We start from the raw sequence: 14,947 nt of genomic DNA on the forward strand, positions 1-14,947 counted from the left end.
TAGTTTTATATACACTGAAGAGCAAAACTGTAACAAAATGTAATACTTTCTATTTCAACACATTTTTTTTTAGACATGTTTTAACAAATCAAATATTTTTTTTGCATAACTTTATTGGCATGTATGTACTCTCTCTCTCAAACCGGTTTGGTGTCAATGCAACAACAACAACACTAGTAGCAAGCAATGATGCAAATAAAGACAAATGTTACAGTTTTGCACTCACTCTTAATTTTCAAATTTTCCGTTATTTTTCTCGTAATTATATATTTGGTGGATTTTTAATTATTATAAACGTGACCGTGAATAAGACAAAATGTTAAATCGGGAAGTACAACGCCAAATAATTGATTTGCTGAAGAAGGGCGAGTCTATAAGAAAAATAGCTAAAAAATTCGAAGTGAGCCACATGGCTGTGCAAAGGCTGCGGAAAAATGTACCAGACGCTGTTCCCAGTAGCAAAGGAGGCCGGCCAAGGAAGATAAGCGACCGCGATGCCCGCCATCTGGCAAATTTGGTAACAAGCAGCAAGGCGGTCACTCCCAAAGAAGCACTAAAGATGCTGGATATTGATGCCAGTCAGTGGGCAGCCAGGCGCAGCCTGTCAAAACTGGGGCTAAAGGCAGCGGAGAAGAAAACCAAGCCAATGCTGACAAAAAGACATGTGCGGTTGAGGCGGGATTTTGTTGCGGCTCACCAAAGCTGGACAGTTGAAGATTGGGATCAGGTAGGTCTTTATAAATGGATTATAAAAGACCTTTTTTCATAAAATTTCAAAACGATTGCAGGTTATTTGGTCTGATGAAACCAAAATCAATCGATTTCAGTCAGATGGTCGGGCCTGGTATTGGGTTAAAGACCCAAATGCAGTCCAGCCACATCACATCAAGCAGACAGTAAAACATGGTGGTGGCTCCATTATGGTGTGGGGCTGCATTTCCAAAAATGGTGTGGGTCCTTTAGTACGAATAGACGGTATAATGCGGAAAGAGGAATACCTGGCCATATTGCAATAAAATCTGCCGGGTGTAGTGGAAAGTATGGGTCTTGCTGCTGAAAAAGTAATTTTTCAGCAAGACAATGACCCTAAGCACACCGCACATGTTGTACGAAATTGGATGCAACGCCAAAAATTTCGTAACTTGAAGTGGCCTCCACAATCACCGGACATGAACCCAATCGAAAATTTATGGAGCCATGTAAAATCGAAGCTTGCCGAATATTTAAGTCCGCCCAGTGGAGTTAATGAGCTGTGGGAGCGAACACGCGATGTATGGGATGCTATTCCGACTGACTTTGTCTTGAGGTATACACGAAGTATGCCCAATCGTATCCACGAGCTGAAAAAATCCAAAGGATATTGGACATCTTATTAATATTTATTTTATTTATTGTAAAAAATAAAAAATGGGTTGAGTGCAAAACTGTAACATTTGTCTTTATTTGCATCATTGCTTGCTACTAGTGTTGTTGTTGTTGCATTGACACCAAACCGGTTTGAGAGAGAGAGTACATACATGCCAATAAAGTTATGCAAAAAAAATATTTGATTTGTTAAAACATGTCTAAAAAAAAATGTGTTGAAATAGAAAGTATTACATTTTGTTACAGTTTTGCTCTTCAGTGTACATATATTATCAGAATTTATTTAGAGATTGCCAAAGCTTATTTCTTCTTAGAATCAAACGGGATATGAAATGAGAAGACTGTTTTATCTGACGTATAAAATAATTTCAAAAATTTCACGTGAAACACCGCATAAATATTTCCTTACAACTTTTAGAGAGATATCTCTTTCGCATATGGATATTTGTGCGCATTTCAAAGAAAGTAGAAAAACACACAAGGATGATAAAATACACGATTATGCCTTCCCAAATTTCCGAGACGTCAGTGCTGCGAATAAACGAACAAAAAGAAGAGAAAGTAAGGAAAAACAACTAAATGGGGCAACACACATACACACTTCCTTGCCTCGTCGTCATTGGCAAAAAAAGCGAAACACTGCATTTGGAGGTATTGCTATAATTCGTGCTTGCACAATTTAACACCCGGCGATTTTAAGACTTCTATGCAATTAACTAATCACTTTCAAAAATTTCAGAAATTAAGTTTATGCCAAAATATTCACAATATGAGGCTCTTTTCACTTGGAGTATCAAAACCCGAATACTCCACTGAAGCGGTGATATCAATTGAACACATAGAAGCTGCGACTATTTTCTATATTATTTTTGTGCGACGTTGTTAAGAATAAATAAATAATAAAGGGGGCGAAGCATTAGAAACGATTCTAAAATCGGAATATAAAAGCGAAGTTGCAACAGGTAAAATAATTGACGAAACTTCTGAAAATGTACTGAAAAATTGAGAGAAGTAGTGGAAATCATACTTGAAGTCATAAATAAATTGCATTCCATATTTCATGACAAGGTTTACTCTTAAAATTAAAAAAATCTTTTAAAAATATTCAAGCATCTTTTATTTATTGCCGAATTAAATTAAGTTCTAAACACTTAACATATAGTATATGTATCTATAGAAATCCGGACATAAACTATAGAAATGGCGTATGAGAGAATTATTCCTTCACCCGAATTGCCGTATTTCACTAGCAGAATTTTGATACATTGCGAAGATGGCATTTTGTTGTACAGTGTAATTTTTTAAATTTTTTCTCATTTCTATTTTTTTAGTTTAATTTCGCATCTTTCTCAGTTATATAAATCGATAAACTAGAGTGTAAAAAATCAAAAATGATTTACTTATTAAATTAGTATAGAATAATTATTTCACTCTAGCAGGCGCTCTTCTTGAGTGGGACCTGCTATTAACGCCCTTGGAAATCTCAAGCACGTTTGCCAATATATATGTAAATGAATGTATCCCCTAAAGCTCGTCTATTTTTATAAAACAAAATACAAGCAAATTATGCATAACCTATTCGTTGTCGCAACAAAAATGTTACACATCTGACCCATATACGCAAAAATGCACATCATCTAATTTACATAATTTAATCAAATATCGTAAATTATCATACATGGGAAATACCTTTTCGACCTGCATTCATAATATATGGTCGTACAGTACACGCTGCTGAAATGAAGCTGTCAATTTCGACAGGCCAACGTGCCTATTATTAAAAATTGTTTAATGATTTTTAATGAATTAAACAATGATTCATATTGATCACATAACGTTTTTCCATGATTCGCGAAAAGAAATACAAAAACAAGCTGAATAGACAGTGTAACTCCAAATTTTCATCGCCTGAATGACGAACACAAATTCGACCAATAATTTATACCATAGGAGCAAGCTTGTCGGTATAATTGAGCCTTCCGTTCCTTTATGCAAATAGAGTTACTAATATTTTTTCAATTTACCAACACATTTACCTAAAAGAGAGTAGATAAATAAGTAGTACATGAAATTGTGCGCACAAAATAATGTAAATAAAACAAGAAAATACAATCTAAAATACGAGCATGGTCAGCTTTCGCACATGTTCGCGCGTACACTATTGCTTGCCACTCACCTTTATAAATACGCACATACATGCATGCACACCATACAAACTGCTGGCGTATATTTGCCTTTGCGGTTAGTGCCATTTATTCACACATGCTCACATTTTAGTTTTCGTTTTGTTATTGTTGTTCTTGTTAGCAATAGTCATATCTCTTATCTAGCGCGCCCATCTTTCCCTTGTCTCGCACACAGACAGACAGTCACAAGCTCGTAACGCAACTCACTCGTCGACCCTCACGCACGCAGCCACCCATACCTTTACGTACATACGTACGCATTACGCCGGTAATTGGAGTCCGCTTCATTTTTTACGCTATTTTTTTCTCATTACTCACCGCGGTTCTTCACTTTGTTTCGTATGCGATATTGCGATTCTTCAAGAAAATTTTCGTGTATAAAAAGGCACTGACGTTAAGTACCTGTCAGCCAGTTGTTAAATAGCATTTCCGACATTCAAGTGGATTAAAAAATTGAAACAATCACTCACCAAAGGATATCTGCCACATTTCTCTTTAAATGTTAAAGTTGAGAGAGTTAGCCAATAAAATTTATAACAGTTAAATAATCTACTCTTACGAATAATTTCTTTTAAACGAAGTGTTCTTGCTTTTGTAATAAAAAACATAGCAACAAAATGTACAAGTTTGTTATCGTTCTACTCTCGGCAGTTCTATTCGCTTTTGTATTAGCGCGTCCTGCAGAGGAGCAATCTGGAGTTGCCACATCACCTGCTGTTACTACAACAACAACACCTGCCACAATACTCAAACAAATCGATGTAACCAATCCAGATGGCAGCTATAATAACAGGTGTGTATTTCGAAGTGAGAGTATTTTTTGCATTTAAAAAAACTATGTAAAAAACAATTATTTGAATAGCTTTAAATTTCAAAAGAACAATTTTCATTTATTTTGTTTAAATATTTTTTTCTGGATATTAATGCGTGATTCAGACTCGAAAATCCCGACTTTGATTAATATTTTTTGTGCTACCACTTTTTAAAGAAAATGGTTCAGTTACTATGTTTGACATTTATCTTATAAATAATTGCACTTTAAACAATAATAAACTTGTTGCAACCAAGTCAGATAAAATGAATTAAGGGAATGAGATGCAAAAAGTTAAAAATACTTCGTAATTTTATAGGTTACCTTCTCATTTATTTTGCTGAAGTTTTTGAGTATTTAATGAAACTTTAAATGTAGGAATAATGTAAAGCTCCTTAGACATATTCATATATACATGGATGTATAGCACATCGGAAATGAATTGATGTTATGGATTTAATCCTTATTTTTTGAACATAAAACATATAAATTTATTTCTAATAACGGCGGATAAACCTCCCACGTGGGTTTTGCCTGCAAATGCCATGAAATCGGCATAAAATCGTAGGCCTCATTGTTTTGTAGCTCACAACTCATTTTTTTACTTACTTAGTTACTTAGAAGATCGTGTAACAAAAACTACAAAATTTCTGAACTCACTAAAAAATAAATTTTCTTGCTATACTAAATAAGTGGTAAAAAATAGTAAAATAGTGTTTTTAGCTTTTCTCTTTGACGTCAAGTCGGCCATGTTTGTAAAACACGACTTCGAATTTTCAAGGATATGAATAATTCAAAATATATTAACAAAAAATTAGTTCAGCGTAGAATAATAATTAAATAAAAGAGGAAGTTGAATAAAATTACAACCGTGGTGCACAAAAACCATTGGGTATTGCAAATGTCCATTTCAAAATTTATCCTTGAATATTCTTGAAAATTTCGGATGATTATTTGTGATAAAAAATATGTTAGCGATTTTGTAATTAATGAGGTTACACGAATAAGTTCCTTTACCTAATTGTTGCTCTAAAATCTGGTTTGACAATTTGGCCGGTCCAGATTGGGTCAACCGCATAACCACAATTCGCTAATTCATCCGCCAGTTCGTTACCCTGAGTAACACTGTGCACTGATATCCACATGAGTTCAAGTCTATTATCCTTTGCAACAAAATTTAGCCTCCATTTCCTGCATCATTTTTTAGAAGATACGAAAGTATTCTAGCGCCTTCAAGGCAGCCTGGCTAGCGCTGCAAATTCTGATATTACAACTTTTAATCGAATTTTGACCCAGCTTCTCCTGCAGTTTGTGATTTGCGCCTTGCTGTTGTTCCGCAAATGGGGAACCTAAACTTTTCGGCCTCTCTTTAAGATAATTTAAATTTGAATGATTTCAAGTTTAGATCAGGTCGATATGCCATCGGCAATTGCTCACCTTTTGGGAGATTTATTGTAAGTATTTTTAATCACAAAACAACTATTAGCAGTTCTTTGACTTTGGTTTTATTAGAACTTAACGATGTTTAAGGCTTAGCGTACATTCATAGAGTCATATAGGAGTATATTTTTGTTTTCGGAAAAATGGGTTTTGGAAAGATAATAAATTTTTATTGCTTACTATAATTTTGTATGCTTACTTTGTCCAAGTCCGAGCTTAATTTACTAGCCGCCTATCCCGCCGATGGACCCGAAATAACTTACACTACTTAGACCGAAATCCACAATAACGCTACAACTCACCAGTTTCCAAATATGTATTTAGAAGGATAATTATAAATGTTAATATAGCATAAAGCTCGAAAAACATCACCTTTTTGATAGTCATGGAATTTGAAAATTACGAAAAATTAAATTAAATTTCGTGAGCTGGACAATTTGAAAATACCTCCTGGAAAAGTAGCACCCATTTTCTCGTTTTTGTAGGAAATATATTTCACTTTTCGAATATTTTTTTCAACTAAATATTTTTTATTTTTTGTTTTTAGTCTTATCGTAATGCCTGGTTTCGAGTGTTGATAGTTTAAAAATCAATATTTTCCCGCAAAACTAGGTAAAAAATCTCATATCCGTCACTAGGCTCCTTTACGTCCTTCAAGCTAGTAAAGAAAACAGTATTTATTTCCTCATAATATTTTTACATTTTCAATTTCGTAACATTTTCTTGCGTTATAATTATTTTTCTATTATTTCTCTAACTTTTATCTTAGTTACGAAACCTCCAATGGCATCAAAGTCGAAAACGCTGGTTACTTGAAGAAAATATTAGTGCCAAAACAGGAATCCACCGATGGTCAGGTGATTGAGGAACACGAAGAATTGGTGTTGGTGCAGACAGGCTTGTACTCCTACTCGGACCCAGAAGGAAATATCATCACCTTGCATTACGTGGCCGATGAGAATGGTTTCCAGCCCCAAGGGGATCACTTGCCAGTACCACCAGTTTAAAATCAGAAAGTGAATTGGATGAGAGTTAATTATTTGCTCCGACACACTCAAGCAAATACAGCTCAAAAAGAGAAAATAAAAACAATTAAGTTGTAAGCAATAAGTATTACATTTAACTAAGTTAATTAGAAGCAAAAAGGTTAATAAACCATAAGTCAATAGTTATATAAATTTAAGATAATTAACAAACGACAATGCTGCCATTTAATGATAAATAAAAAATATGAAAAATAAAGTTTGGAGCCTATGAACCTACATATGTATGATGTTGTTTAATATAAATATGCCTTACTGTCAAAAGCAAAGTATAGCCAAGGCCGGAACAGACTGGCACACATACATATTATGTAGACCCCTAGAAAATACTATAGTTCCGTTTTGACCAGTTTTGTCCACTTTTCCTTTGATATCTTAATTTATAATAATTTTGTATGAAAACAAGATTCAAACTCCGCTTTGATTTTAAACAATTTTTCTCTCTGGCGAAGTTATGCATTTTCTCCATATAAAAATGTCGCACATTCGTTATTATTATTAAAATATTGAAAATTAATAAGGGGAAAAATTGTCAAAAATTATCAAAATGTTGTGGTACTATGAATTGTATTCTGCCAATTCAACTTCTACCCTTTACTTTTTCTTTTCAACAAATATGTGAAGGCTATGAAATAATGATTAAAACGACTTAAAGCAAAAATTTAAAAATAAATAAAATTAAAAGTAATTGCAAATCAAGGAAAGCTTGAAAGTAAAAAACAAATTATTCCCGCTAATTTTTTTAACCTTCAACAGCAGACTACGGTGCCTATAGCCTTCAGCACTGACTCATTTCTTCTGATTCAATTTTTGGATAACTATTAAACTCGCATTACTGCAAATAATCTTATTAAATTGTCCTTGTTGTAGCTTTTCGTGCCATCTTCGTAAACTCATAAGCATAGGCGCGTTAAATTATTGTAAATACATAAAATACTAATAAATTAACCGCAATAAATAACCGCAATAATAAATACGCATATGTACATATATGTGGCTTGTAGATGCTTACCCGCACATGTGTATTCATTCATCGAGTCAACGGCATTCCAGCGACAAGTGCGGCACACACTTTTCAAATTACCTTAAAATAAATCGCGTGCTTGCGTTTTTTGCCCTTTTCTTCTCTCTTTTTTGTACTCGCATTACGACCACAGCCAAAAGGCCAAAGCTAGTAGAATTGTCGATGTGTGAGCAAATGTATGTTTATATCTATATTGACAATAATCGCACCACTTAGTAGATTCAATTAACAGCGTTCATAAAGCATATGCAAATATGTATACATCTATGTTTGTGTATGTGCTGCTTTAAGCATCTTGCTGTTGTGGCTTTTTCGAAGTGGGACTTTTCTGCATTTGCGGTAAACATATTTTATTATACATACTTATATGTATGTATATTTCAGTTGACTCGCCCATTTTTTGCTATTGATATGTCATCTGCCATTGGATGTATCAGTTAGTTATCGAAACAATGGCACAAGCACATTAACATTGATGCAAATAAACGTATACGATTTCGAGGTTCCCAGCGTGCTCTTGAGTATTAAATTGTAATTGTATATATTAGTAATATTGTATTTATATTAATTTCAGTACAGATGGGCCTTTCCAAATTTTCAAGTTTTTTGATCGGTACAAAGTCCATGCGGTATGTTTCTACACCAAACTCGTGATCCAGTGTGGGAGGCTGAAACAAATTAGCAGTTTTTGCAGATTCAACTGTAAGAATCATCTATTTACTCCGATTCTGGTGGCGCTAAAACCGAAAACTAAAGGCATATCTATACAACCCTCATGTGTCTTATTATCGTTTTCACCGCAGCTTACTTTTAGATTTGCTACCAAAGCGCAAACACTTGCCAATTCCCATATAAATATTAAACTCAAACTTATTTCAAACCCCTCTGTCACAGCGTGCTGTACTGAGTTCGCATACATTTTATATTAAATGGTGGAAAAAGTATTTGTCAAGGTGATTTTTGATCTTTTGTTATTGCATTCCTATCGAAGCATGGCCATAATAGTTTGCAGCTTGTCAATATCGAGGCAATTTAATTGGCTGCCGGCGTCAAAGATTTAGATAAACCTACACAAGTGAGATCCCTGCATCGTTATAAATACACATACATTAAATACGAGGAATTCTCCGTATCCGTTTTTAAGTAATATGTTTTTCCCCTCACCGTCTATTATTTTAAATAATACGTAATATATTATACAGCATAATAATTTTATTTTTATGAACTAATTTAGAATTGTAGCAATTTGCACTTCACGATAAAAAAGTAAACGAAAAAATTACAAATTAAATAGAATTTCCATGAAAGGGTCAATAAAAACAGTTGACAATTCTCTCAAGCCCAAAACCTGCACAGCCAGAGTTTGTCTTTTTTGGAATTGTACAGTACTATTACGTGCATAATTATAGTGATATGGAGCTGGTCAAACCTGCCTTAAATTATTTGAAATTTCTGAGCTACTGAGCGCAAAGACTCCCAACAGTATGGAATCAAAAGCTACTGTGAGTGACCACCCTCTAAAATGAATTCACTCGATGACCTTTTTTATACCTAGAAAAGGAATATGTTTGTAAATCCTCCTATTTGTATCTAAATAGGTTACCACATCCCTCAACAACTTAACTCCGGCTGCCTTAATTCTCGTGATCCCCCTTATATTTGAAGAGCGTTCTACACAACCTCGCCAGACAGTCACACCAAAAGTGCTGAAAACACTTTTTAATCTTAACAACTCCTGCATAATTCATTGTGTAGTGCTTTGAACTTGTCAGCCAGAATGCCAATAGTTCGGGTCTGCATTATAAGTAGTATGGCCAAATGAAGCCGTATTCTATAAAAGTTTTAGTCAAACTTAGTAAGTTCGCAGTTCTACATTTGTTAAGTGCCTTTGAAAGTGGACGCGATTCTCTTCATCCCCTGTTAGTAACTATTTGAGCTATTTTCTCGGTAAGATCGCGTTGAAATCTAAATGAACTTGGGCTTAGACTGGTCGTGTTACAAACCATTACTCTTTAGCACAAAGTAGAAATTGTTGTAATATTACGGTCTTAAACAAGTTCAAATCGCGCTTGGCTTTCCGCAACAAAAGTGAATAGTAATGTCGAAGAAATATGTGCTACAACTATCATTCAGTTGAAAGCGAAGGCATGACTTCTATCCGTTACACACATTTGAGGAGCTTAGGTTAATTAGCTCGGCTTATAAACATTGATCTCGCGCACAGAATTGGCAACTAGTGTTTCCAAGTGAAGGGGTGGAGGCATAGATTTCAAATATGAATTCTAGTGCGATTCTTCACGCCCCTTGATCAGCAATAATTCTCAATTAAGGAAAGAAGGTAAAACAATCCATTTTCAGAATGCTGGCCAGTGACATAAAAGTTATTCCAGTATACCCTCAACAACAACCTCAATCTGTCCTGTGCATTTTTCATTTTGCAGCAGTTCCAATTTAGCCCCAGAGGTGGTATAATACATTTTCTCGTAAAGCAAATAAATTATTAGTTTGCTTGTACAATCCAAGTCTTGAAGTTTAAAACGATAATTGGTTATTTTCTTCTTGTATGCAGCTTCAAGGAATTTGCCTTCTTAAATAACTTAGCGAACTTGTAATAATAGGCGGTATAAGTAGTTAGACTAAGTTTTATATGCTTCTTATTCAGGATCCTTGGGTTCAATGGGATCATTACTTCTAGAAATAACCCCATTTTGTGAACTAGTAAACCTTGAAAATTCATGGATAGTCGCTGAATTTGGTTAATTGGGGAGGAAAGAAGAGCCTTCTTGCTCACGCCAGACAGATAGAGCTTCCACTAATGTTCGACATTTCCGAGATCTCCTCCGTCACGAACAACTTACTCTACTAGCTTCCGTCCCCAGTGGCCAGTGATTGTTCTAGTTACTTCACAAGGAATAGGCTCTCCATGTAAATGCGATGGTCAGATTTTTTCTTAACAGTTTGCGGCCTTTTGTTTGCCTCTTCGATGAAGTTAGCTCTAAACTATAGTCGAGTTTTTAAGAAGTTATCGGTACGCTCGAATTACGAAAGGCATTGATAAGAGGTTCACATATGGAAATTCGGCTCCTCAGCAATTCATCCGCTAAGCAGTTAAATGCTATATATTTATGAACTGGCCAGTTCACTTAAAGCTAGATTGCACTCGCTTACTATTAACGATGAGATTTTAGAGCAGTATTTTGATTTAACCACCGCCTAAGTATTGCAGTCTGCGTGAAAAAAAGATGAGCTAAGACCCATCTTCTCTTATTGTTGTAAGTTCGGTTTGGATAATATTGCATTAATCTGGCGGTGCAAAGCTCAGGTTAGGTAAAGGTACCTACGACTGGATCCTACACCCAACCTTATTCGCCGACGCGTTGGCGTAAGTTACATTATAGTTAATGTACAGTACTAAATCCTCTTCTCCATAATGTAGAGAATACAATGTGATGCGATTATTCTTTGTGAATTTAATATTTCAGTGTCGTCAGTCACCAACCCAAAATAACAGAACGGAAAATAATATATATCAAATATATTAAAAATTAAGTGCCGAATGTTAGACTGTGAAAGCATCTAAATGCAATTTTACCCTTACTTTCCACCACGAAGTACTCTACCAGTCTTGGCTTTCCGTGTGTTTACTTTCATTTTTTTCCGTTCTGATATCATGGATGTTGAATGGCACAATCTTTTATTCTACTATTCTTAAATTTGATTGATCTGGTTATCTGAAAGTTGCGGGACAGTCGTAGAACTTTTTCGAGTTCTTTTGAATTTGAATTTGAAAAAGTCGAGCCAAGGAGCACCAGGAGATTTGGTGGCTCCTAAAACACTCAGGCTAAAGAGCCCATTGTATTTAAGGCTCTGGAAAGGGGGTAGATAGTTAAGGAGGGAGGGAGAAAAGTAGCAGAGAAAGAGATAGAAAAGAATAGAGACAGAGATAGAGATAGTTAGTCCTCTCAGAGCCCATTGTATTTAAGGCTCTGGAAAGGGGGTAGATAGTTAAGGAGGGAGGGAGAAAAGTAGCAGAGAAAGAGATAGAAAAGAATAGAGACAGAGATAGAGATAGTTAGTCCTGTGAGAATTTTCCAGATTCTTTGGCGAATCTGTAAATATCCTCCAGTTTTAGACAACGAATATTACTCATTCCCATGACATCGGAACCCAATACTCGTAGTCGCGCTCTAGCAAAGGCAGGACACTCACAGAGAAAGTGGTCAGTGCTATCCGCCTCCTCCAAGCATGACAGGCATACCGGGTTCTCGATGATTCCAATGGTGGTCATATGCTGACCCCATGGGTTGTGTCCTGTAATGATGCCGACCATCAACCGAATGTCTTTCCTTCTAAGTTTTAGTAGAAAGTTTGACAGTTTTCTGTTCGGACTTGTCACAAAACACTTTGCAGTTCTGCAGCGTTTCAGACCGGACCATCGCTCTTTATGTAGATATCCCACATAATCGCTGATCCAATCCTTGATTCCTGCGGAACTGATTCCGATTATTGGCTCTGGCTCCTGTGGGGGCACCGCTGATCCACGATTGGCCAGTTCGTCGGCAATTTCGTTTCCTTGAACACCGGAGTTTCCCGGAACCCATATAAGTACACGCCTGTTTTGTCTTGCGACAGAATTAAGCTTCTTCTTATATTCTTGAACAATCTTTGAGGTTTGCTTCGCGTTCTCCAGGGCCTTCAATGCAGCCTGACTGTCACTGAAGACTCCAATCTGTTTCCCGCTCCATCTCCTCTCGATTATCCATTCGGCTACTTTTAGGATGGCAAAAACTTCTGTTTGGAAAACAGTTGCCATTCCCCCCATAGCATAGTGATACTTATTACTATCGATTACTTACTTTTTCGAGTGCTATAATCTTGAGTTTCCCAATAAATATATAAGTTCCTATGGTTGCGCGAGGGCACAAAAGGGCCACTGTATTGAGTTTCACAGCTTTATAATTTGCCTGAAGTTTTAAATATAGTATACCAGGTCGATAGGTCAAAGATATGAAAGGTTTCGAGAGCTTTCGTCGATGTTAAATAATATTAGGGGTGTTACTAATATACCTACATCCAGTGAACTATAGAAGGTTTGCAACCCTAATTGTCTCCAATCGCAAGCTTAAAGGCATGCGGCACCCTAATTTTCTTAATGAACTTTCAACTTAGAAGACCCTTCACAATGGCTGGATTGTCATATGAAATACTTTATACTTAGAGAGATTAAGTCTTACGGCCGCAGTGTTCTATATCGATGTATTTCCTAAATAACCGGTAGTTGTATCCTCTAAACCTTCCCAAGTGCTTACGAGTGGTACTGAAAGATACTCAACGTATATTATGAGAATATTAAACATTTTATTTAACTCTAGAGTACTAATGTAAATAAGTTTATACTTTCTAGCACATTTTTTCCATCACTTTGGCGATCACTTTCAATTTCGTGTAGTCCCAGTTTCCGATGTTTTGCTAGTAGTCATATCGTAGCAGAAAGTGTTGTTCTTCTGTAGTTATGAAGCTCGTGTTAGTCAACCCGCCTAATAATTAGCATTCACGTAACTGTTTACTCTTTTTAGAAGGTTGTTGCTTCCATGTTCATGAGTTATTCGACCATGATAAAAATATTGTGTGGGATAACAGCCGAAAGACAGATTTAACATATTTGCCGCTTGTAAATCATTTAGTCTCACACTCCCATTTCCATTGTTTGTTGTTCCATTTAAATAAAACAGATCAAACATATTTTCATGAAAATCTACTTAATTCCTTTTACATGACGATAGCATGCTCCCTGGAGAAAGGCGTTATAGAGCTGGTAAACTTCAAAAAGAAAATTAAGGTTCTTCATTTGTTTTCAAATATTCTACTTACACAATCGTATCATGTTATCATGTATCACTGAACAAATATTAGCGAAAAATGTAATCAAATAGCGAAAATTTAATCACAGCATGTAAGGTTCTATCGTAGCCGCCGTTCACCAAATGCAAAAGCATCCTAAATGTAGGCAACACTTGCTACGCTTAGCTAAATCAAAAGCTTCGTGTCAGAAATAAACAAAAACACTAACTGTAAGCAATTTTAATTTAAACTCATGTATTAAAGTTTACGTACTGATGAACAAATGTTCAAAACCTACCCAAAAGAAAAATATTTTAAGCTTCTTCCTCATCTGATATACGTTTGGTAAAAATACTTTGGCACACCATTAAAAGTCCAACGACCACCACTGTAAAACAACTACTCAAAAGCCAACGCCTAGCAGCCAAACGGACAATTCAACCAGAATCTAGAAGAATTTAAGCAATAAAAGCAATTGTCTACTCGAATCCAACTTTTTTGCACATGTTACTTTTAAATATTGTGTAAATATGTACATACCCGCCGGCATGTGTGCGGATGTCTGCATATGTTCTTAGGCAACGTGAGTGCGCCACTTTCGTATGCAGTTGGCATTTGACATTAACGAGCATTTCTGTTTCGATTCCTACACGTGACTAGTATTAATTATTAGTTATTGGATAGCAATCTTCGTACTATCAAACGGTAGATTTGATGAGCATTTACATGTCACTAGGCTAGCAATAGCAGCGACAAGAAATAATGTTCATATATATATCCCCATCACATATGGTATACCATCACACTATATTTTGTAATGCAGGTATATATATATGTATATATGTATAATTGCCGCGTACACCCTTTTTAGATGTTTGGCCGAGCTCCTCCTCCTATTTGTGGTGTGCGTCTTGATGTTGTTCCACAAATGGAGGGACCTACAGTTTCAAGCCGACTCCGAAAGGCAGATATTTTTATGAGGAGCTTTTTCATGGCAGAAATACACTCGGAGGTTTGCCATTGCCTGCCAAGGGGCGACCGCTATTAGAAAAATCTTTTTCTTAATTTTGGTGTTTCACCGAGATTCGAACCGACGTTCTCTCTGTGAATTCCGAATGGTAGTCACGCACCAACCCATTCGGCTACGGCGGCAGGTATACATGTATGTAAATATGTATGTGTGCACAGATGCCAACTATGTAGTTGATATGTCACGTTGATTTATATGAAATGCAGT

At 35.8% G+C, this 14,947-nt stretch overlaps 1 protein-coding gene across 1 annotated transcript; it reads left to right on the forward strand.

The window, feature by feature from the left end:
• The first annotated feature begins 3,932 nt into the window (after positions 1 to 3,932).
• On the forward strand, positions 3,933 to 7,059 carry LOC128867692 (endocuticle structural glycoprotein SgAbd-4). Its single transcript, XM_054109136.1, has 2 exons — positions 3,933 to 4,344; positions 6,572 to 7,059. The coding sequence occupies exons 1-2, from the start codon at positions 4,169 to 4,171 to the stop codon at positions 6,807 to 6,809; spliced, it is 414 nt and encodes a 137-aa protein (XP_053965111.1). The 5' UTR covers positions 3,933 to 4,168; the 3' UTR covers positions 6,810 to 7,059.
• The last annotated feature ends 7,888 nt before the right edge of the window (positions 7,060 to 14,947 follow it).

The sequence above is a fragment of the Anastrepha ludens genome, chromosome 6, assembly GCF_028408465.1.
Source record: "Anastrepha ludens isolate Willacy chromosome 6, idAnaLude1.1, whole genome shotgun sequence".
Lineage (NCBI taxonomy): Eukaryota > Metazoa > Arthropoda > Insecta > Diptera > Tephritidae > Anastrepha > Anastrepha ludens.

What these genes read in the sequence shown, in the direction of transcription:
- LOC128867692 (XM_054109136.1), top strand. Translation starts at nt 4,169, where the DNA reads ATGTACAAGTTTGTTATCGTTCTACTCTCGGCAGTTCTATTCGCTTTT. An exon ending in GATGGCAGCTATAATAACAG is followed by an intron (nt 4,345 to 6,571) that starts GTGTGTATTTCG and finishes CTTTTATCTTAG; the next exon opens with TTACGAAACCTCCAATGGCA.